Source organism: Tursiops truncatus, chromosome 11 (genome assembly GCF_011762595.2).
Source record: "Tursiops truncatus isolate mTurTru1 chromosome 11, mTurTru1.mat.Y, whole genome shotgun sequence".
Lineage (NCBI taxonomy): Eukaryota > Metazoa > Chordata > Mammalia > Artiodactyla > Delphinidae > Tursiops > Tursiops truncatus.
Window position 1 is genome coordinate 13481852 of NC_047044.1, and position 24596 is coordinate 13506447.

General features: G+C 44.8%; 1 protein-coding gene across 1 annotated transcript in view; it reads left to right on the forward strand.

Annotated features, from left to right (window-relative positions):
• Nucleotides 1-24596, forward strand: part of LARGE1 (LARGE xylosyl- and glucuronyltransferase 1) — a 588787-nt gene that overhangs the window by 132290 nt on the left and 431901 nt on the right. Inside the window, 1 exon segment of the mRNA XM_033866163.2 lies at nucleotides 18604-18791. Within this exon segment, the coding sequence (XP_033722054.2) occupies nucleotides 18686-18791 (106 nt within the window). The 5' untranslated portion in view covers nucleotides 18604-18685.

A 24596-nucleotide genomic window follows, 5' to 3' on the forward strand; every position in this document is an offset into this window, starting at 1 on the left:
AGGGTTAAAATATATAGCTACTGGTAGTCATCACATAGGACAGTTAGATATCATGGAATCTGGAGGCCCTTCAGCATCTACTCTTTAATCGAGGAGAGATGTTTTCTGTGATCTGAGGCAAATAATGTTTCTGTCCCTCCAAAAGAGGAATGGCCTTTGTGGCATTCTTCCTCCTGTGGCTCAGTGGCACCATGACTTTTCCCTCATTGCAGCGCATGACCAGGACTGAGTCATGGGCCATCCCCCAACCAACCCCTGACAAAGGAGAATGGTGTTGCTTCAACACATTGAGACCAGCTGTGATTTACCCCCTGCAGCCGGAGATCCCCTCTCAGCACAGTGCCGCCCCACTGTCTTCGTCCCTTAGGACTCCGTAACACAGTGCCATAGAGTGGGTGGCTTATGAACAGCAGACGTTTATTCCTCACAGTTCTGGAGGCTGGAAGTCCAAGATCAGGTGCCAGCATGGTCGGGTTCTGGTGTGGCCCCTCTTCTGGTTTGCAGACTGCTGACTTCTCTTTCTATCCTCTCATGGTGGAGACAGCCCCTTTAATAAGGACACTAATCCCATTCAGGGGGGCTCCACCCTCATAACCTAATTACCTCTGAAAGACCCCTACCTCTGAATACCATCATATTGGGGATTAGGATTTCAATACATGAATTTTGAGGGATACATTCATTTCATTGTACCCACACATGGGCCAAATCAGCATTTTGTTAACAGAAATGTTCTCAAATCAAGGACATGGCTCTAGGCTTGGCTCCCAGCCTTCTGGTTGGCCTCTGGGTTGCACTTTCTCCTGCACTGACTCAGTCCTCACATGGCTTGCAGACGTGTTAGCTTCCTCAAGCACAGATGCTGTAATTCCTGCTCACGGATCTTCAGTAGCTCCCCAGGAGCTGTGGAATGAAGTTGACGTTCTCCTTCACGTAGCATTCAAGGCCGTCCCGGTCTCATTCCCTCCACCCGTCAGTCTTGTTATGTGATGCCTCTGCGCACTGTCCTTTGGAAGGATGGTTTGCTGCCATCCCCTGGCCCCAGGCATGCCCTTCACTTCTCCCAGTGGCTCCCTCTGCCAGGGATGACTGCTCTTGCCTTGCCAGCCTTTCGACATTGTGGCATCCTCTTTGGCTCAGATCAGATGTGTTTTTCCTGAGACCCCTGCCTCCCCTGGTCCTATCTTGTGTTCATGTTCATGGGATCTGTGTCTGTCTGTCCGCTGTGTTCTCACAGGGCTCCTCAAGGGTGGGGACCCTGTCTTATTCACTTATGTAACCCTGGCCCCAAGCCCCAGGCCTGGAATAGAGCGTATGCCCAGTAAACATGGCCTGTGTAGAATTGATGAATGGCAAAAGAGTTGAGAAAAAGCAAAGAACTCACTGCCTTCATTTTCATTTGCCACAAGAGATATTTGCATAAAATCTCTATCGGCCTCTGAACGTGGAGGAAAAAATAGACTCTGCAAGTTAGACACGTAATCCTCCAACAGTCGGGAAGACTGGAGTGCATTTTGCAGTATTGGCCCTTGTTAAATGCTTATGAGCGTTTGCTTAAGCAGAATGAAAATGTGAGGCATGCCTGCATAAATCATCCCTTTCCAGAATGGAAATCAAAAGAACGAAGACCAAAACACTCCGATGGGTGGCTTCATGGGTAGCCTCGTGGATGTGATTAAAAGCTGATTTAACATTCAGAAGAAAAGCATAAAAATCAGCCTTCCCGGAGCTGGAGTCTGACCCCAGGAAAAGTGTATATCCTCAGGAAAGATCAATTTGCATTAAAGATCTCTTTGGCAATGCATTGTTGAAAGAGGTTAATATTGTAAGTGGAAATTTTTGATTGCTTCACGATTCTTTTTCCCCTTTTTTGCTTCACCACCTGTGTCATCCCAGAGAGCGCTCTGTGCTAGAAGTGATATTCTCACTTCTTGCCTGTTGATGTCTTTACCAAGCTTGTGTTCCTGCCCTTAAAAAGCAGAATCCCGGTTGTATGGTATAATAGAAGGGAAGGAAATCAGGAAAAGTACCTGGGATTCAGGTCAATGCACTCCACTTCCCCAGGTCAAGGGAGGCGATTTTGGAGGAGAAGATGGCCACGGTGAATTTGTAGTTCTTCCTGGCATGTTCCCCCTGGAAACATGCTCTGAGCCCTTTAATGAGGGATGGATGGGTCCCCCCTGAAGAAGCGGTGCCTTAGACCATGGTTTCCCAGCCTCAGCCCTGTTGTTTTTTTGGGCGAGATAACTGTATGTTTGGTGGTGGTTCTGTGCTTTGTAAGATGCTTTGTAGCATCCATGACCTCAGCTCACGAGATGCTAGCAGTATCCCATTCTCTCTAGTCTTGATGATCAAAAATGTCTCTTAGACATTGCCAAAGGTCCCTGTGTAGAGGGCAAAATCATCCCTAATAGAGAACCACTGTTTTAGAGGCTTACCATGTTGCTAAGCAGAAGTTAGTCTAGTAGCAAGAGGAGGCGGCAGTGGAAAGGCAGGGAAGTGTGAAGGACATGGTGCCCTTCCTTCACCTGGTGGTCCTGCACCGGAAGGTATGACTCGGGTGGGCCTGGAGTGACTAGGTTGGCAGGAGTCACATCAAGGAGGCCTTTAGTGCCTCCCTGAGGAAAGCACATTGGGTCTGAAGCCAGAAGTCCTGGGGTTAATCCAGTGCCCCTCTTCCTAGCTGTGTGAACTGAGTTACGTAACCTTTTGAGCCTCGGTGCCTTTACCTGTTAAGTGGAGTCTCCCAGATTGGTTGTGAAGCCTGAGTGACCTCAGGCCGTATAGAAGTGTCAGTGTGGTGCCTGGCATCCTAGTCGCCCAATGAACGTTGCCCTCTTTCCTGAGCGCTCCCAACTCTGGTTAAATCCAGTTCTCTCTAGTTCTGCCACCACCCCGCTCGAGGTTGCTGTTTATCCAGCCTGTATTACTGCAAAGCCACCAGCGTTCTCTGCCTCAAGTCCATTGTCAAGCCCGCAGCCAAACTTACTTCCCTAAACAGGATGGTGTGAAGGCCTAGAAGATATTTAAACTGGTACCGTCCAGCATCATGGCTCTGCAGCACCTGAAGTGTGGCTAGGTGAAATGGAGATGTGCTGTTAATATAAGGTACCCTCTGGATTTTGATGATGTAGAATGAGAAAAAGAGCATAAAATATCTCATTAATATTTTGTATTGACTATGTGTTAAAATGCTCATATTTTAGACATGCTAAGTTGAACAAAATGTATCATTAAAATTAACTTCTCTTATTTACTTTTTTTTTTTTTTTGCGGTGCGCGGGCCTCTCATTGTTATGGCTCCTCCCGTTGCGGAGCACAGGCTCCGGACACGAGGGCTCAGTGGCCATGGCCCACGGGCCCAGCCGCTCTGCGGCATGTGGGATCTTCCCGGACCAGGGCACGAACCCACATCCCCTGCATCGGCAGGTGGACTCTCAACCACTGCGCCACCAGGGAAGCCCTCTTATTTACTTTTACCTCTTTAAAAGTAGGTATGGAAAACAGGATGAGTTTTGTAAGAGCAGCTATTGTCTTATCCAAGGAAGCATATTGGTTCTTCATGGGAGAATCATTTCCTGGTACTAAGTACTGAAGTAGAATTTGTTTCATGGGGCAGTCCCTTTTTAAAGAACGGAAGTTGTCCCCTTATAAAGAGCGGTAACGTATTGAATAATTGCTCGGCACATTTCTTTTTTTCCTCCTGGTAGATGTTGGGATTTTCTTTCCTTTGTATAGTACTCCCTTTGCTGATATGTACCACCTTGAGGCTGGGCCAGGGCACAGTCATATTTATTAATTCCCTCTCCTTCTTTATATAGACTGAATGTCTGTGTCCCCCTAAAATCTGTATATTGAATTCTAACCCACAGTGTGATGGTTTTGGGAGGTGATTAGGTCATGAGGGTGGAACCCCCATGAATGGGATCAGTGCCCTTATAAAAGAGACCCCAGAGAGCTCCCTCACCTTTTCCACCATGTGAGGACACAAGGAGAAGATGGCCACCTGTGAACCAGGATGCACCCAGACACGGTCCTCACCAGACACAGAATCTACCAGCACCTTGGTCTTGGGCTTCCCAGTCTCCAGAGCAGCGAGAAATGAATGTGTGCTGTTTAAGGCACCCAATCGATGACATTTTTGCTATAGCAGCCCAGATGGATTAAGATGCCCTTCTGCATGCTTTGTGGATGTCACAGCAAGGAGGCAGTAGTGTCTGTGGTGTCTTTAGAATTTGATTGGTCAAGCAGCTAAAATTCAACAAATTCATTTTTATGTTATTAATACTACTGTCGTATCTCACGTCGCTGTGTAATTGTATTTGGGTTTCATTTGATCTCCCTTGATCCTTGCGACAACCCTTAATGCTTGATATTGCCATGGGCCTTCACAAAAACAGATGGGAGGTTCTGAGGTATTGAATGACTTTCTGAGATCCTACAGCCTATGTGCAAAGCCCAGGTCCTGACGCCTGGTCCTCTTATAAATGCTGTGAGGTCCGTGGGAAATTCCCGCTGTGCCTTGGGGGTTGTTTTTTAAAGCATAATTAGAGGGCTTCCCTGGTGGCGCAGTGGTTGAGAGTCCGCCTGCCGATGCAGGGGACGCGGGTTCGTGCCCCGGTCCGGGAAGATCCCACATGCCGCGGAGCGGCTGGGCCCGTGAGCCATGGCCGCTGAGCCTGCGCGTCCGGAGCCTGTGCTCCACAACAGGAGAGGCCACAACGGTGAGAGGCCCGTGTACCGCAAACAAACAAAAAAAAAACATAATTAGAAACAAAACCGGCAGAACTCTCAGGCTGCAGGTAGTGTGTCGTATCTGCAGAGTTTTGGGGAAATAGGTGGTTGAAAACTGGGTTCGTGACCCTAGGGAGGCCTCTGCCCTTGATCTGGGCCATCACAGTGGTTCCGAGGTAAAAGGACCTGTTTTCCTGGAGCAGGAGAATTTGACTTCCCAGCGGGATCAGGACCAAGTAAGTTGGCGGGGATGGATCCTTCGAGACCTTAAAACACAGTGAACCCCACGTTGTTAGTGTTTGTTTCAAAGCGTATTGCATGTGGTTCTTACTCTTGCAGTTCACATGATCAGTTTTTAAACAGTGCCTCCCAGGCCAAATGCCATTCTCCGAATGAAAAAAGAGATCACGAGTGCCAGTTGGACAGCCGAAGCCACAGGTTCATCTGCAGGAGGGAGAGGCTCTGGGGCCTGATGTGCACAGGAGGAAGTGGAGGAAGGAAGAGACTGCTGGGAGGCCTTTAGGAGGGATGCGCCAGGTCCAATGCCTCTTGTGTGCTCTTCCTCTGGGGGCAGAGAAAGGCGAGAAAGTTACTGAAGTGAACTTTGCAAGGGACCTCAGACGTAACAGAGGGTTTCTAAGGGGCACACCATTGCTGCAGGGACCTACTTGAGGTGCAGTGTGGATTTTGTTTCTCATATTACAGATGGTGTACAGTCAGACGGCTAGCTGGCAGACTTTTGTTTCAAATGGCTTTGGGAACAACACAAGTGACAGCAAGGTGCCTGCTTGCTGAGGCTCTCCCAGCACCTTCATCTGTTCATTTAAGGAATGCCTCCTATGTGCCTGGGTACGCCTTGATTATAAAGCAGTCATGGACTTTGCCCAAGTGGAGATGACAATCTAGTGGGTGAGGCAGCCATTCAACGAGTAGTCAAGTAATTGGATAATCCCAAAATTTGATGAGTCCTGTGAAGGAAACACTCAGGGCGTGGTGACAAAGCGAAGTGGGTTGGGGAGGAGGATAGTTAGGACTAGGAGTGTCCAGCAAGACCTCTCTGAGTTGGTAGCTTTCAAGATCTAGACCTGAAGAGATGCAGCCAGATCTAGACTTGCCAGCAGCACGACCCTAGAGATAGTTAGAAGTTAGCCAAGCAGGTCTTTGTCAGCGTGGCAGAGAGTTTAGGATTTGAGAGCTGGGGGAAACATTGAATGATTTCAAGCATGATCAGAGTTAGGAGGTTGCTGCAGGAAGCACGCATGGGAGATGATGGTGGCTTTGATTCATATAGTGGCAGGAAAACTGGAGAGAAATGGGTGTGTTATGGGAAAGAGTACATGTTTTAAAGGTGAAAATGGCGGGATGGGAGGATGCGTGGACTTGGCAAGATGAGAGGGGGAAGTGAGGCATTGAGAAGGCTCCCAGGTATCTGGCCTGAGCGATGGAGTAGATGATGTCGCCCTTTATGGAGGTGGGAAAGATCTAGAGAGGGACGGGTTTGGAAGGGAAATCGGGAGTTGAAGTCTGAGGCATGTGCAGTAGAGGAAGATCATGATACATGTCAATCTGGAGGTCAAAGAGAGGCTAGGGTTAGAGATACAAAGGTGGGAGTCATCAGCCTAGAGATTGTTTTACAAGCCATTGGAATTGGGGATATCCCCTGGGTAGAGAAACAATGACGCATCCCCAGCGGATTCCTGGAACACTCCTGGAATTTACCATTCCGAAAAGAAGAGGTTTGGCAAGAAAAGGCACATATGAAATAAATATCTCAGGGATTTCCCGGGTGGTTCAGTGGTTAAGAATCTGCCTGCCAATGCAGGGGACACGGGTTCGAGTCCTGGTCCGGGAATATCCCACATGCCGTGGAGCAACTAAGTCCGTGTGCCACAACTACTGAGCCTGCGCTCTAGAGCCCGTGAGCCACAGCTTCTGAGCCTGCATGCCACAACTACTGAAGCCCACGCACCTAGAGCCTGTGCTCTGCAACAAGAGGAGCCACTGCAATGAGAAGCCCGCACACCGCAATGAACAGTAGCCACCACTCACCGCAACTAGAGAAAGCCCACGCCCAGCAACGAAGACCCAATGCAGTTAAAAACAAAAAATTCTCAGAGGATAAGAGAGTGAGTTTACCAGAGAAAAAATAGTAGCATTTCTGAGCAGGTGACCGCCCATTTGAAACCGGAAATGATTAAAGGGAACGAATCTGCCTGCCCGAGAGCATGATTTCATACCCTAGCGTTTGGCTTCCCACGGAAAGCCGTGGAGAACAAGCATAGCTGTGTTCGTTCATTTGAAGCATCAGATTTCTCCAGGCTAGTACGGTTGGAAAAAAGGAGGGCCAAGGGAGGTGAGTCCTTGCAGAGGGAAGTTATAATCATAAACCAGGGCATCTGAGCCGAATAAGTGAAAATATAAGGAAAATCTAGACCTGGATGAATAGTAATGAAGAAAGCCAGTGGATCGAGGTTCATGAAGACAGCAAAGCATTCGTGTAAGGGCAGCCTGGGGAGGCGACCAGAGGGGGCTGGGCGGCCACTCATGTTGACATTTGCTATCTCGGAGGTTGTTCTAGAATGTGAACCTGGCCCACGTGAAGTGGCAGGTATTGTGAATTGGCTATTTGCATCACGGTATTAAAGTGGAGCGGCGTGGTGAGAAGTAAAGTCTTCCAAGAATGAGAGGCGTGACCAGGACTTACTTGCTTAATGACTGACGAGGACAGAGAGCCCATGGTGGTGCCTGGGAGGAACAGTGGTCGTCCTGCGAGGGAGGGGCAGAAGATTCGGTAGCGACAACTGGAAGCCATGAGGGTGGAGACCCACTTCCTAGTCCTTAGGTCTGTGGACTAAGAATGCCACCTCGGTCACTGCAGCCGCCCTCAGTGGTGCACTTTGAGGAGACTCAGGATGGGAAGAAACAGGCCCTGGATAGCTGAGATTCATTTCAAAGGAAGAAGTTCAGTGAGCCCAGACTCTTGCATCTTCCCATACACAGAAAAGCGCTAAATTCATTAACTTGAGATGTCTGGTTTTCTTTAATTAACAGGGACCTTCTGATGTTCCAGCTACCTGGTTTTTGTTGCAAAACTCCTATATATCCTGGCTCCTCCCATACCTCTTCAGAGCAAACTGAGAGGCTGCCTCCAGGGTTTGAAGTCCTCAGAAAGTCCACCGAATAAAACAGAATTCTTAACTTTTAGGGTGTGCATTTTTTTTTTTTTCCAGTTGTTGTGTGTTTGCCTTGAGAGGGTAGTGGAAAGACTTCCCTCGGCAAAGCCGTGGTCCAGGGGACAGCTATGCATTCCCTTAAAAGCTGGAGGTAGCATGAAGTGAGGGGTAGTTGAGGTTAAAGAGGAATGTGTGGGTCACACAGTGGAAGTTCCACAGGATTTCATCGTTGGACTTGGGAGGAAAGCGTGGGCTGGAGGTTGTGTGACAGGAGGCGCTTGTATGATAATGAACATCCGGGGAGGCTGCTGGCTCTCACTGAGAGATTCAGGCCTTGACCCACTCAATACTTATTTATTGATCACCTCCTTGTGTGCCGGAGACTGTGCTGGCAACAAACAAGCAACAGTGGGCAGCATGGACAAGGTGCCTGCCTTTGAAGTATCTGCTCTGACTGGGGAGGTTCAGACTGGTCATCAATTTTGTGTCCTGTAGCAAAGAACTCTTTTCCTGTTTTTTTTTTTTTTTCCAGAAAATACTAGAATTTGAATCCCAGGGTTTCCAACAACTAAATCAGTGTCCTTAGCCTCTTTTAGTGTCGATTTTCCCTTCTGTAAAATGGGTGTGGTGGTGCCTCTGTGGGTGGTGTTGGTGTTGCTCCGTTATTATTCAAATGTGCAAGAATTGCTTTTGCCAGGAGGTCAGGGTGGGTCATCAGAGCTACCGTTAGTCCTTAAGATGCTTGTGTTTAATTAGAAGAAGGCACTTTTCCTTCTAGAAACTCTGCTTCCGTCAGTCAGAGAACTGTTGTAGTAAATATGCAATTGAAGAAGTCCAGGTGCTCCCTCCTGCACTGGCTTGTCCCTGCAGGGTGAGGTGAGGGGAGAGGTGAGCTTTGGGTATTAACCAGTTATTTACTAAGTGCTTGAGCACAGCCCTCTCTAACAGTAATGTGCTCTCGAATCACTTAGGCTCTTGTTAAAATGCAGATTCTGATTCATTGGGGCCGGGGTGGGGCCCAGTGGCTGCTGGTTCAGGGACCACACTTTGGGTTGAGATGGCTACTGTAAACCTTTGTCTTAAATGCTGGTAGAAGACCTGGATCCTTTGACCTTGGGGGTTTTGGTCTGATGTGGAGAGAGAACAGGAAATGGTTAGAAAACAATTAAGTGATCAGGAATGTGCTCTTGACACCTATTGGGGTCTAGAAACAAAGAGAAGGAATGCCTCTAGGTCTGGACTTGCCAGGAAGGTTTCACAGAAGCAGTAAGGACATGAAATTCCTCCTGAGGTCCAGCAGAGGAGGAAGGACATTGCAGGACGGTTGGGGTATGTGTGAGGGGATGGCTTGGGTATAGACATGAGGTGGGGTTGTCATACCAGCAATAATACAAATAATGATAACAGCCAGGCTAACATCGGCAGAGGTTCTATCTGCTGTAGGACCTGTTTTATAATCTCTTTGCCCTCTTAGTACAGGGTGACAATGTTATGACTCTCAGGATTCAGCCACTCTTTTAGTTAGAAAAATCGGTGGCCCAAGTCTGTTACTTGTCCTAGGATCAGTTTGGGATCCTAAGTGGTTCTGATGGATTTGGCCATTGTGTTCCTTAGACTTTGTTTTTGGAGGTTACTTAGATTTTTATTCCCTCTTCATGTACATTGTTTCTGGACAATCCACACGTCTTGAACACCCATGAAAAATCATTTCTAACATCCATGATGCTAATTAAAAGACAACCTCTGGTTGTCTCTCTTTTTTTTTTTAACAACAGAAACTAACAGTATTGTGAAGCAGTTATACTACAATAAAGATCTATTAAAAAAAAAAAGCCTCTGGTGTTGATCAGAGATGGCTGAACAGAGCAATGTTTGCAATGTGGGCCTCTGACTGGGGTCTTTCAGGTGGTAACCAGCAACCCCTCGAGGGTATAATCGCAACTAGGATCCTATGTTAACTCACTGCCCCTAGCATGTAAGGTAAAAGTAACACGTATATACTACAGTGTCTGCACTGAGGTGTTTTGAATTGAAAGCACTATAACAAGAAGACATAGTGATTTAAGCTTTTAAATATTTTTAAATGGTAAAAGGAATGCATACTCCTTATATTTATATAATATTTAGGAAAAGTATATGTTCATGTATATTGAAATTATCCATATGCTATACCCAGAGATAACTTTCAACACTTATACCTCTTTCATATCTATAGCTACGTAGATGTTTATATGTTTATAAACATATAAACATATATTTTATATGTTTATATGTTTATATGTAGATGTTTATATGTTTATATGCAATTTATTACATTGGATTGAAGGATACTTGAAATCACATTTTATGTTCAACTTTGAATCCTACCTTTTGTGGCTTAACAGCTCATGGGAAATTTTCTGGCTCATACAGTATATTTCATAGATGTGAATTTCATTGTTTAAGACAAATGGGAGAAGACAGATGGAGTAGATATTTAGGAGGAGAAATTGACCAGCTTGGCTAAGGAATTGGATGTTGGATTTGAGGGAGGGGCATTTAGAGATGACTCTTAGACACCTGGATTAATAGGTGAGGCCTTCTCCCTTTCCCCAGGCAAGAACAGTTTAGAGACTGGTTTTCTAGTTAATGCATCAACATTTGCACATGCTTGCGATGTAATTTCCAGCCCACCTCCAGTTTCCTCCTTCCTTTCTTCTTCTTATGTTGATAACTATACTAACTTCCTGGAGGAACTTCTGATATAAATTGAGATTTTTCTTTAAAATGTGTTTCTAGTGCACAGAGGTGTCATTTAAAAGTCAGATTCATGAAGGAATATTTTTTACCTGCTGGGTTTAATTTCAGATGCCAGTGTTATCATAAAAGGCAAACCACCCTAGACTCTGTATTAAAACGTTGTACAAATTGTGCCAGTTGAAATTAACTTCTGCAGATGGAGAGAGGAAAGGAGGAAAATAAGTGTTGTAAAGAGTCTTTTTTTTTAAGTTTGAATTTTATTTTATTTATTTTTTTATACAGCAGGTTCTTATTAGTCATCAGTTTTATACACATCAGTGTATACATGTCAATCCCAGTTGCCCAATTAATCACACCACCATCCCCACCCGCCGGCCACTTTCCCTGCTTGGTGTCCATACGTTTGTTCTCTAATTCTGGGTCTCTATTTCTGCCCTGCAAACCGGTTCATCTGTACCATTTTTCTAGGTTCCACATATACGCGTTAATATACGATATTTGTTTTTCTCTTTCTGACTTACTTCACTCTGTATGACACTCTCTAGATCCATCCACGTCTCTACAAATGACCCAATTTCGTTCCTTTTTATGGCTGAGTAATATTCCATTGTATATATGTACCACATCTTCTTTATCCATTCATCTGTCGATGGGCATTTAGGTTGCTTCCATGACCTGGCTATTGTAAATAGTGCTGCAGTGAACATTGGGGTGCATGTGTCTTTTTGAATTATGGTTTTCTTTGGGTATATGCCCAGTAGTGGGATTGCTGGATCGTGTGGTAATTCAATTTTTAGTTTTTTAAGGAACCTCCATACTGTTCTCCATAGTGGCTGTATCAATTTACATTCCCACCAACAGTGCAAGAGGGTTCCCTTTTCTCCACACCCTATCTAGCATTTGTTGTTTATAGATTTTCTGATGAAGCCCATTCTAACTGGTGTGAGGTGATATCTCATTGTAGTTTTGATTTGCATTTCTCTAATAGTGATACAGAGCAGCTTTTCATGTGTTTCTTGGCCATCTGTATGTCTTCTTTGGAGAAATGTCTATTTAGGTCTTCTACCCATTTTTATACTGGGTTGTTTGTTTTTTTAATATCGGGCTGCATGAGCTGTTTACATATTTTGGAGATTAATCCTTTGTCCATTGATTTGCTTGCAAATATTTTCTCCCATTCTGAGGGTTGTCTTTTCGTCTTGTTTATGGTTTCCTTTGCTGTGCAAAAGCTTTGAAGTTTCATTAGGCCCCATTTGTTTATTTTTGTTTTTATTTCCATTACTCTAGAAGGTGGATCAAAAAAGATCTTGCTGTGATTTATGTCAAAGAGTGTTCTACCTATGTTTTCCTCTAAGAGTTTTATAGTGTCCTGTCTTACATTAAGGTCTTGAATCCACTTTGAGTTTATTTTTGTGTATGATGTTAGGGAGTATTCTAATTTCATTCTTTTACATGTAGCTGTCCAGTTTTACCAGCACCACTTATTGAAGAGACTGTCTTTTCTCCATTGTATATCCTTGTCTCCTTTGTCATAGATCAGTTGACCATAGGTGCGTGGGTTTATCTCTGGGCTTTCTATCTTGTTCCATTGATCTATGTTTCTGTTTTTGTGCCAGTACCATATTGTCTTGATTACTGTAGCTTTGTAGAAGAGTCTGAAGTCAGGGAGTCTCATTCCTCCCTCTCCGTTTTTTTCCCTCAAGACTGCTTTGGCTATTCGGGATCTTTTGTGTCTCCATACAAATTTTAAGATTTTTTGTTCTAGTTCCATAAAAAATGCCATTGGTAATTTGATAGGGATTGCATTGAATCTGTAGACTGCTTTGGGTAGTAGAGTCATTTTCACAATACTGATACGTCCAATCCAAGAACATGGTATATCTCTTCACCTGTTGGTATCATCTTTAATTTCTATCATCAGTATCTTATAGTTTTCTGCATACAGGTCTTTAGTCTCCCTAGGTAGGTTTATTCCTAGGTATTTTTTTCTTTTTGTTGCAATGGCAAATGGGAGTGTTTCCTTAATTTCTTTTTCAGATTTTTCATCATTAGTGTAGAGGAATGCAAGAGATTTCTGTGCATTAATTTTGTATCCTGCAACTTTACCAAGTCCATTGATTAGCTCTAGTACTTTTCTGGTGGCATCTTTAGGATTCTCTATGTATAGTATGTCATCTGCAAATAGTGACAGTTTACTTCTTCTTTTCCAATTTGTATTCCTTTTATTTCTTTTTCTTCTCTGATTGCTGTGGCTAGGACTTCCAAAACTATGTTGAATAATAGTGGTGAGAGTGGACATCCTTGTCTTTTTCCTGATCTTAGAGTAAATGCTTTCAGTTTTTCACCAGTGACAATGATGTTTGAAGTGGGTTTGTTGTATATGGCCTTTATTATGTTGAGGTAGGGTCTCTCTATGCCCATTTTCTGGAGAGTTTTTATCATAAATGGGTGTTGAATTTTGTCAAAAGCTTTTTCTGCATCTATTGAGATGATCATATGGTTTTTATTCTTCAATTTGTTAATATGGTGTATCACATTGACTGATTTGTGTATATTGAAGAATCCTTGCATCCCTGGGATAAATACCACTTGATCGTGGTGTATGATCCTTTTAATGTGTTGTTGGATTCTGTTTGCTAGTATTTTGTTGAGGATTTTTGCATCCATATTCATCAGTGATATTGGTCTGTAATTTTCTTTTTGTGTAGTATCTTTGTCTGGTTATGGTATCAGGGTGATGGTGGCCTCATAGAATGAGTTCAGGAGTGTTCCTTCCTCTGCAATTTTTGGGAAGAGTTTGAGAAGGATAGGTGTTAGCTCTTCTCTAAATGTTTGATAGCATTCACCTGTGAAGCCATCTGGTCCTGGACTTGTGTTTCTTGGAAGATTTTTAATTAGTTTCAATTTCATAACTTGTGATTGGTCTGTTCATATTTTCTACTTCTTCCAGGTTCAGTCTTGGAAGGTTATACGTTTCTATGAATTTGTCCATTTCTTACAGGTTGTCCATTTTATTGGCATAAAGTTGCTTGTAGTAGTCTCTTAGAATGCTTTGTATTTCTATGGTGTCTGTTGTAACTTCTCCTTTTTCATTTCTAATTTTATTGATTTGAGTCCTCTCCCTCTTTTTCTTGATGAGTCTGGCTAATGGCTTATCAATTTTGTTTATCTTCTCAAAGAATCAGCTTTTAGTTTTATTGATCTTTGGTATTGTTTTCTTTTTTTCTATTTTGTTTATTTCTGCTCTGATCTTTATGATCTCTTTCCTACTACTAACTTTGGGTTTTGTTAGTTCTTCTTTCTCTAGTTCCTTTAGGTGTAAGGTTAGATTGTTTATTTGAGGTTTTTGTTGTTTCTTGAGTTAGGCTTGTATAGCTATAAACTTCCCTCTTAGAAATGCTTTTGCTGCTTCCCATAGGTTTTGGATCGTCGTGTTTTCATTGTCATTTGTCTGTAGGTATTTTTTGATTTCCTCTTGGATTTCTTCAGCGATCTTTTGGTTATTTAGTAACGTATTGTTTAACCTCCATGTGTTTGTGTTTTTTACATTTTTTTCCCTGTAATTGATTTCTAATCTCATAGTGTGGTGGTCAGAAAAGATGTTTGATATGATTTCAATTTTCTAAAATTTACTGAGGCTTGATTTGTGACCCAAGATGTGATCTATCCTGGAGAATGTTCCGTGCGCACTTGAGAAGTGTAATCTGCTGTTTTTGGATGGAATGTCCTGTAAATAGCAATTAATCTATCTAGTCTATTGTGTCATATAAAGCTTCTGTTTCCTTATTTATTTTCATTTTGGATGATCTGTCCATTGATGTAAGTGATGTGTTAAAGTCCCCTACTATTATCGTGTTACTATCGATTTCCTCTTTTATAGATGTTAACAAGTTGCCTTATAGTAGTGAGGTGCTCCTATGATGGGTGCATATGTATTTATAATTGTTATATCTTCTTCTTGGATTGATCTCCTGATCATTATGTAGTGTCCTTCCTTGTCTCTTGCAACATTCTTTATTTTAAAGTCTATTTTATGTGATATGAGTATTGGTGCTCCAGCTCTCTTTTGATTTGTATTTTCATGAAATACCTTTTTCTGTCCCCTCACTTTCAGTCTGAATGTGTCCTAGGTCTGAAGTGGGTCTCTTGTAGACAGCATATATATGGGTCTTGTGTTTGTATCCATTCAGCAAGCCTGTGTCTTTTGGTTGGAGCATTTAATCCATTCACGTTTAAGGTAATTATCGATATGCATGTTCCTATGATCATTTTCTTAATTGTTTGGGGTTTGTTTTTGTAGGTCCTTTTCTTCTCTTGTGTTTCCCACTTAGAGAAGTTCCTTTAGCATTTGCTGTAGAGCTGGTTTGGTGGTGCTGAATTCTCTTACCTTTTGCTTGTCTGTAAAGCTTTTGATTTCTCCATTTAATCTGAATGAGATCCTTGCTGGGTAGAGTAATCTTGGTTGTAGGTTCTTCCCTTTCATCACTTTAAGTATATCATGCCACTCCCTTCTGGCTTGTAGAGTTTCTGCTGAGAAATCAGCTGTTAACCTTATGCGAGTTTCCTTGTGTGTTATTTGTCATTTTTCCCTTGCTGCTTTCAATAATTTTTCTTTGTCTTTAATTTTTGCCAATTTGATTACTGTGTGTCTCAGCGTGTTTCTCCTTGGGCTTGTTCTGTATGGGACTCTCTGCACTTCCTGGACTTGGGTGGCTATTTCGTTTTCCCATGTTAGGGAAGTTTTCGACTGTAGTCTCTTCAAATATTTTCTCTGGTCCTTTCTCTCTCTCTTCTCCTTCTGGGACCCCTATAATGCGAATATTGTTGCATTTAATGTCGTCCCAGAGGTCTCTTAGGCTGTCTTCATTTCTTTTCATTCTTTTTTCTTTTTTCTGTTCTGCAGCAGTGAATTCCACCATTCTGTCTTCCAGGTCACTTATCCGTTCTTCTGCCTCAGTTATTCTGCTACTGATTCCTTCTAGTGTATTTTTCATTTCAGTTATTGTATTGTTCGTCTCTGTTTGTTTGTTCTTTAATTCTTCTAGGTCTTTGTTAAATATTTCTTGCATCCTTTTGATCTTTGCCTCCATTCTTTTTCCGAGGTCCTGGATCATCTTCACTATCATTATTCTGAATTCTTTTTCTGGAAGGTTGCCCATCTCCACTTCATTTAGTTGTTTTTCTGGGGTTTTCTCTTGTTCCTTCATCTGTTACACAGCCTTCTGCCTTTTCATCTTGTCTATCTTTCTGTGAATGTGGTTTTTGTTCCACAGGCTGCAGGATTGTAGTTCTTCTTGCTTCTGCTGTGTGTTGTAAAGCGTGTTAAAAAGTATTATTTAAATAGTAATGCCACTTGAGTTCCAGTCCATATATGTTCCTACTTTCCTCTAAATTATAAATTCTTCTATAGTTTTTCCAATTATATTTCTGTCTATTGCACTTTTTTTTTTTTTTTTTTTTTTGGAATGGGAACAAACAGTGTTGATATGTTTGACCCTGGGAAAGAAAATAATTAGATTCAGTATGATGGCTTTAGTTTCCAACAGAAGGAAAATGCCCCCCTGGCAAAGCTGTTAGAATGAAATACTTAAGGAGAGCAGAGCCTGAGGTGTCTCTGCACTAGGTGTGTGTAGCCTTTGGTCAGTTAATCCATCTTTCTGGGTCTTGGTTTTCTCATCTATAAAATGGGGAGGAAAAAATAGCACCTACCTCATAGGCTAGTTTGAGAATCTAACAAGTAAAAAAACACTGGAAGGTGCTTGATGCATAATAAGTGCTACTTACTGCTAGTTGCCTTTACCATAATTAAGTGAACTGTGAAAAAAAAAAAGTGATTTTAGTGTAATGGTACCTACCACCCAAAGGAGGATTAAATAGGTGGGTCTTTCAGGTTTAAAATACCCATGTGCCATGTCAGTCAAGACCTTTTTGTTTAAATCTATTTTCTACCAAACCCTTTTGGGGTCGGGGAGGGTGGGAATGGCGAGAGATGAAACAATGTAAGTAAGGCTGCTCTTTGGTGTTCTGGAAGGGTGGTGGGGTCACGTCTGCCTGTGTTTGATCATCTTTGCTAGTCGCTTATTCTAGGGCGCTCTCATTTAAGGCTCATACCGTCCCCCACTACAGAGGGCAGCGCTTATGTTATAGATGGACAAAATGAAGCTTCCCAGAGACGGGGGCCTTGCCAAGGTCACAGCTAGTCAAGTGTGGTATCTGGATTTGCATCCAGATCTTTCTCAAGGCACAGCCTCTCCTCACAGCACTCCCTCTTCCTGAGAGATCACCAGCATTGCTGTGCTTCTCATTCTTAGTGACTAGTGGAGTTTGTGTGTAGGGTTTGTTTCCCTAACTTCAGAATGGAAAACTTCCCTAGGGGGGGCTTCTCAAGTCCACATCCTTTGTTTAAAGGGATTTTGCTTTTTCGGGTTTTACTTGCTCGTCCACACCCTCCAGCCCTGTGGTCTTTGATCTATTTCCGAAGAGCGCGCGTCATTTAGAAAATCCCGTCAGAGTGGTCACAGAAGAAAGCTTAGCCTTGACAGCGGAGGTTGGCTCTGTTGGGTGTTTATTGCCGGCAAGTTGCCGAACACAGATTCCTGAAGCTTGAGAGGGTCGCCTTTGGTTAGAATCTGATTCCGTTTATTTGTTCGACAGACAATTATCAGGCCCTGCAGGTGACAGGCGGTCGGCTAAGTGTCAGTGAATACAAGGTGAGTCAGACGGGGCACCTACCTTCTCGAAACACCAAGGCTGGTGCGGAAGGAAGACACTTAAACTAGACCATTGTCACATAGGGTTTAAGGGTTATGGCAGAGGGAAGGACGCATTCAAGGGGACATTTAAACCAGGTCTTTGGTGGTCGTCCCTTCCTCGGGAATCTGCAGCCTTCTATAACTGCCTGCCGTGGCAGCTCTGCTCTGCGAAGGGGGCTCCACGTGGACTTTTCTCTCCACCTCCAGCCACTGTGATGTCTGTGTTGGGAGCTGTGAGGACATGAGATTGTATGGTCGGTTGGTTTTTAAATTTTTTCGTAAGTCACATGCCTTCCTGGTCAGGTACTCAGATGAAAGATCATTCGCCCTCTGCTCGGTCTGGGTTGACCTTCTGTGTCTTCTTTGAACCTGTCTCAGCCAGCCTTCTGCGTGGTCCACGATTGTGCCTCTGCAGGCTGGTTGTAGGTTGTCTGTCTGCTCCCCTCTGGTCTCTGCTTGTTTGAAATGTTTCATGCTTTTCTGGCAATCTTCTGTGAAAGGGTGGAAGCTATTAAGACAGTCCCTGTGGAGTGTTTCTAGGTTTTCCCCGGTGACTGAGATGTAGCCTCCCGCCCATGACGTTGGGGCCTCTCCGGTCTCCTTTCCCTTGAGTGTGTCGTCTGTTAGCCTTGCCCGCCTTCCGCAGTTCTCTCTGCCGGGAACACGGGGAACTGTTTTGCCCTCTTGACTAAACATGGATGGGTCGGTACTTTCATCTGTCCTCCCATAGAGGTCTGTGCAAATCTCTGTCATCACATTCTTGGGGTTCCTGTGGATGTTTTGTGTTGGTCTTTCTTGTTAGACAGTGTTCTTTAAAGCCAACCCATACTCTGGTCACTTTTGAAAACACAGTACCTGGTTAGTGCTTGGTACATATAAGATGCTAATTAGGTGCTCTTTTTAATAAGTGTTTAGTCCAGGCTTCAAAACTCACCTAAACTATAAAATATATGCGTGTATGTATGCATGTGAGAGGGACAGAGATCTGTTATAGTTTGCATCATCCTGCATTTGTTGATTTTGTAGAGAGCTCTTTCAGTTTGGGTAGACTGCAAGGCTGCTGCATCATCTCTTGGGATGAAAGGTTAGCAGGAAATTGTAGATGAGTCGAACCAGTCTCAGGATCTGCAGGATATTTCTTTTGCAATTTGCATCCATTGACAGTGCTAAGAACTCAGCCCTTCCCTCTTTGCTCTTTCTTTCAGAAAGTATTATGAGGGAGGCCGAGGACTCCACGCCCCGGGCAGAGAAACGGCGCTGGGATTAGGGATTGCCACTTCCGAGAGGATGCTGGGAATCTGCAGAGGGAGACGGAAATTCCTGGCTGCCTCGTTGACTCTGCTCTGCATCCCAGCCATCACCTGGCTTTACCTGTTTGCTGGGAGCTTTGAAGGTAAGAAGGAAGCTTTCCCACAGGGAGAGGGATGGAGGGAGGAAGGAACCCTGGCTGTCCCAGAGTCCTAGGAAGAACCTCCAAGTCTTCTAATCCCAGCTTCTCATTCTGTAGAACAATGGAATTTTGATGCTCGATCACAGGAAAAGATTTGCCTAGGTTTACAGAGGGAATTAGAGGGCGTTAGTAATGGGAGGAGAAAAAGCTAAATACAGAAGCAAAAATAAGGCGCCCCTGGATGCAGCAGCGTGGAGGAGGTTACACAAGCGTCAGATAGCAGCTGTGCAGGCTGGTCGCCGTGTCGATAAAGGGGAAAAGGTTGGGTCCTGGGGGGATTACTTAGCTGTTTGTGGAGTAAGATGTTTCATTCATTCTTTCATCTATTCATTCACTTATCTGCACATTCAGCATTTTGCTACTGTTTAACATCTATGCTAAACCAGGTACTGGGAATCCGGTGATAACAGATTTGGACCTTCGGAGTGCAGTGAAGGAGACAGGTTAACATGTGATCTCTGTTCATTGCTGTATGTGATACTCTGTTAAGATAAGGCAAGCCCAGGGCGCTGGGGGAGAGGGTGACTGAGGCTGTCAGGCGGGCTGGGTACAGAAGATGAGTAGTGATGCTGACCGGCTGAGTACAGGAGCTCAGCAAAGGAGTCGCCTTCACTAAACAAATAACAAACGCTCATCCCTGCCGCGTTCCCGAAATCCACAGAAAAGACGAGTCTCACATCCTTCCAGCCAGCAGTTTCAAATGCAGTGCAGTGTTCTGAGTATCAAAGATGGTTTTCTAAGCTTCGGGGAGGGAAGGAGTGGCAGTGTTGAAGAGCACACTTTCTGTTTATTTACCCCAACACTTGAGTTAAAAATATATATATCTCTCTCAAGTGAAAATCTGTCTCCAGGAAGTCACTACTGTGTCTTTTTAAACATGTCCTTTATGCATAATTTTATCGACAGCTCAAGGCTACCTTTTAATTAGGAGTTCACTGCCTGAGCTTTGCCCTGAGTTCGCCAGGTTGAATATAAACGAGGTGGAACTCTGTGCCTGCATAGCAGGGAAGGGCCCAGGGCCACACCCCTGTCCCTGTCCTGCCCCAGACATCCCTGGAGTAGTAGAGCTTTCATCTAAGCAGCTAGATAGATCATGCATGGCAGTGGATGGTTGATTTTTGGCAAAGAGATCAGAGGGAGGAAGGTGAGTTGGTTTTGGCACTGGAAGAGGTAGAAGGAAGCATTCTCCAGGGATGATGGAAGAGACCCTGTGAAAGAAGGCCAAGAGCATCGGTACTGGCACAGGTTTAATGCACTAAAACATTGACTTTGCCAGTATAACTATAGTAATAATAGTATAACAACAATAGCAATAATGATGATAACAATATACACCATAATATTTTGAGCATTTCTACGTGCCTGGCGTTGTCGTAAGGACTTGACACCTGTTAACTCTTCCTCCACAATAATCCTATGTGGTGGGGACAGATGAGGAGGGCAAGGAAGATCAGCTTCAGTGATGTCCCCAAGGGCCCAAAGCCAGGCAAGATGTGGCCTGGATTATTGGACTTGAGAGCTGTAATACCGTGTTGTGGACTGGGCTTCGGTGGGGGTAGACTTTGGTGGGGGGCGAGGGGGGTGCTGACAAAGTGTCACATGATGTTTTTGAATGTGTGTGAGGGAAATTGTACAATTTTGATTTTTCACTCATTGGTAGAAACCCAGCATCAGATAATTTTGGCAGAAAGGCAATTTGGGGACTAATAAAAGTAGTAAGTTGAAAGGTAGCGCTAGCTTCAGGCAGGGTTGGATCCAGGCGCTCCAATGATATTTTTGTAGCTCTGTCTCTCTACTTTCCTTTGCTCTACTTTTCTCTGCTATGGTTTCTTTCAGGAGTAGCTTTTCCTACCCAATGAAAGCTTTGGCTTACAACTTATCCTTACCAGCCCCTTGTAGAAAAAGGAGGACTTCCTCCCCCTAATTCTCCAGCATTACATCTGATTGGATTGCCTCTGGTCACTCGTGGTCTGGAGAGCATTCACTGTGGTTGGGGGAGGCTAGTGAGGGCAGCCATGAGCCCTGTGCCTATTTCTGGTCACAGGGTAGAGAAGAGTTCCCTTAAGCATGTGGAGGGAAACTGGGGAGGGGTGGCCCCCAAAGGTAAATGGTGCAGTTCCCCAAAGAGGAGAAACTAGGAGTTGATCTGGGTTCTGGAGAATTCACAGCTGGCTGTGCTTTGTGATGGGCTGATGTTGACTTGAAGGTCGCTTTACAGCATCACGCTCTCTGGTCCAGCCCTGGCCCATAGAGGGACTGTGCTCCTTGACTTTGAATGATTTTATTAGGCAGGCAGATGGATTGCATTAAGTAGGGGCTGGATGACATGGATACATTAACAGAAGCATTCTAGCTAGAAAGATGAAGGTGACGGATTTCTTTTACCGGGTATCAGTTAATCCACTGATTTCTTTGACCGGGCCCAGTTAGTCCACCGGTCCACTGCATTTATTTCTGGATGCTACACTTTAAGAACAGTCTAGACAGGTCAGCACATTTAGGAGAATATAGGTGAATGATCGTGTCAACTCAAACCTTGTTTCATACGAAATAGTGGAAAAAATGGGGCTGCCTTGGAGAAAAGCAAAGGCTCCAGGTGTACAGGATCAGCTTCAGTCAACAGTCAAAGGGCCGTCGCCTCAAAGAGATCAGGCTTATTACTCTGATGGCCCCTGAGTCTATGGAGGGACGTGGCAGGGAGCCAGATGTCAAGCTCATCTTGATAAGCGTCATTCTGTCCACTGCTGGGACGAGCTGCCCTGGGAGGGAGGGATGAGAGGTGTGCAAACAGAAGTGTGAGCGTCAGGAGCAATTGCACAGGGTGATCTGCCTGACCGGTCCTGACCCAGAGATCGTGAGACTAGAAGAGGCTGAGTGTTTATCCAGAGACAAAGGTTTCTTCCTCAGAGTTCCTGCCGGCTGCCCCAGGCATCGGTACACTTCCAAAAGAGCCTGCGGAGACATCCTTTTCTCTGTAGTTAAACATAACAACTTTTCAGTCCACTTACTGATACCCTTGAGTTTTCTGGTTCAAGGCAGGTGGAGCCATAAATAAGGGACAGAGTAGCTGCCTGGATTCATGGTAATGCTATTCAGGCTTTATGTGGGTATTTATTTTTCAACCCTGTTTAATTTCAATGGATCATCTCCTGAGAGCAGAGTCTAGAACTCTCCCTGAGATGTGGATGCTCTTAGCATAAGGCTCTGGAGTCAGATTACACGCAGAAGCACGGTACATTGAGAGAGCACTGGCTGGGGTCAGGGTCTCAGGCTCTAAAATCAACTCAGCCAGAGTAGTTGGTGATGGGGCATGATGATGCCTCTCTCTTTGCCTCTTCCTGCTTGAAACGACGTTGTAGAAATGAAGCTCACCTGTTGGTGCACTAACATTCTACACGCTTATGATTCTAAGCATTGGGTGTGAATGAATTGGAAATGAGCAAAATCTTCTCCAATTAATGGGAAATAGGACAGGAGGAGGGAATAGGCTTATTGTGATTTGCTTGGGAGTGTGGATCCAGGATCAGTGCATAAAAGTTACGGCGAAGCAGGACCTTTCTCAGTGTAAGAAAGAACGGCTGTTCTGACACATTTGCCAGGCGTTGGAGTGCACCGTCTGGGAAAGCATTGAGATCCCCCTTCCCAGAGCTGTCAAAGGCCAAGTGACCATTGGTGGAGGATGCTAATCAGGGGATTTTTTTGCTGGTGCTTTATTCCCCGAAGTTCCTAAATGCTACTGACTTCATTTCTTCCCACACCCTCCTTTGTTCCTCTGCCATCTCCATGAACATCCCTAGCTACCCATGCTCCAGGCTCTAAGCCTTCATTCTCTTCCTTCTTCATTCCCTCCATCGCTTGGTCGCCATATCCTGTTGAATCTGATCTTGACCTCTTGCCTCTGTGTCTCTTGTTTCCTTCCTTTCAGCACCTCTGATGCCCTGGCTCAGCTGTCTGCGTTCATCCTTTGGCGTCAGGACTGACGTGGCAGCCATCCTCGTCTGCCCTCCGGCCCCATCTCCTCGCACCCTCCTCACATTCCCCATCCAGCCTCGCTAGACTTCCTTGATGCTGGTGTGCACTGCCCTCCGTCCTCTGGACTTCGCACATGTTGTTCCTTCCCCTCCTGTCTTTGCCTCACTGAGATCCTCCTGTCTCAGCTTAAACATGATTGCCCCTCACCCTTAACTCGCTGGCTTCCTCAGCTACCCCGTCCTGACACCGCCCCCGCTCCCTGCTGACTTCTCATCCTTTCTCCTCCCTCATACTCAGGGCACTTCGTTTTTCTTGTTTTTATAATTGCTGTCTTCACGACTGACTACAGGCATCAGGAGGGAAGTGGTTCACTCTGTCCATCCCTCCATCTCTAGCACCTACTACGTGCCAGGAGAACTGTTTGTTGAATGAGTGAATGAGCGAAGGAATGTGTACTCTTCTGTCTTTAAGTGCTGGCAGCTGTCTTCACTGCTTCCTGGATTAACTCCAGACTCCTTATCATGGCTCTGGGGTCTTTCACAGGCTTTCTCCCTTAGCTTATAATTTCTGTCTTCACTCAGGTGAGGGTGCCTCATCCAACACCCTGAGAAAACGCCTTCATTTTTGCTCTTTCTGCCCAGGATACAGTTCTCTGTTTCCACAACCCTTCCTCCCAGCCTGCACCTTCAGTGCCCATATTCAGTGTCATTTTCCTCTAATGTCTGATCCTATACGGAAACTTCTCTGGCAACACTCATCGAGGGATATTTTGCTTGTTTGGTGTCTTTCTAACCACTTGCCTGTGAGATTCTTGAGACAAGGGTCTGTTTTACTCATCATCACATTCCCACAGCCTGAGCATCACTCTGGCGGGTTCTTAGTAAATGTTGGCTGGAAAGGGTTCCGCTATTAAGGGCAGCGGGAGCCGGTGGTAGACGAGGGCTCTTCCTGGTGCTCTGGGCATCTCTGATTTTGAGACCTCAGGATATGGTGCCAGGAGCCTCACCTGCCTTCTGGTTGGGATGTTAATTCTGGGACTTGACTAGTTCTGCTTAAACACCCCTCCAACTTGAATTTAGAGCATGTCTGTCATTTTCTGCCAGAATCGCCTTTTCTCACGGGCATGAGAGTTTTGTTTGTGGGGTGTGGTTCTTTCTTTTCTGCCCATCAGGGAGATGGCGTTCAGCTGCTATTGAGTTAGCAGCAGGTGGAAAAGGGTGCTTTTCAGTGGTTCAGAAAATTGATCACACGTTGCCCTCTCATCATTTATAACCAGCTCTGCGCAGACGCTGCGCAGACGCTTCGCAGACGCTTCCTGTGGTCAGGGAGGTGGGCCAGCGAGGGTATGGGTGTTATTTAAAAGCAAATGTCTTCAGAGGCTGCAACGTCCAGAACATTTAAAAGCAATGTCATGAACGGGCATAGGATATTAATTCCTAGCCGATTTCAGCCCGCACCTGCCTTTTGTTGTTCCTGAACCCTCTTCACTGTTCACGCGCTTCTTATCAACACAAACTCCTCCTGAAATGAATGGCTGGAGAGTCGTCACTATAAATTTCAACAGGAAGAAGTGAGGTCCTGACATTTGACCATTTTGAAGAGTTGCAGTGAGAACCAGCGTTGTAAGTTAAAGCGTTTTCTTTGTTTTATCGTCACAGGGGATCACGGGGCACGTGAACAGAGGAGTAGGGGAGATGCGGGCTTGACCAAACCTGACTGATTTCCCGGCCCTGCATCCCCTCTCCCCGTCCGTCAGCCCAGACACGGTGCCAGGAG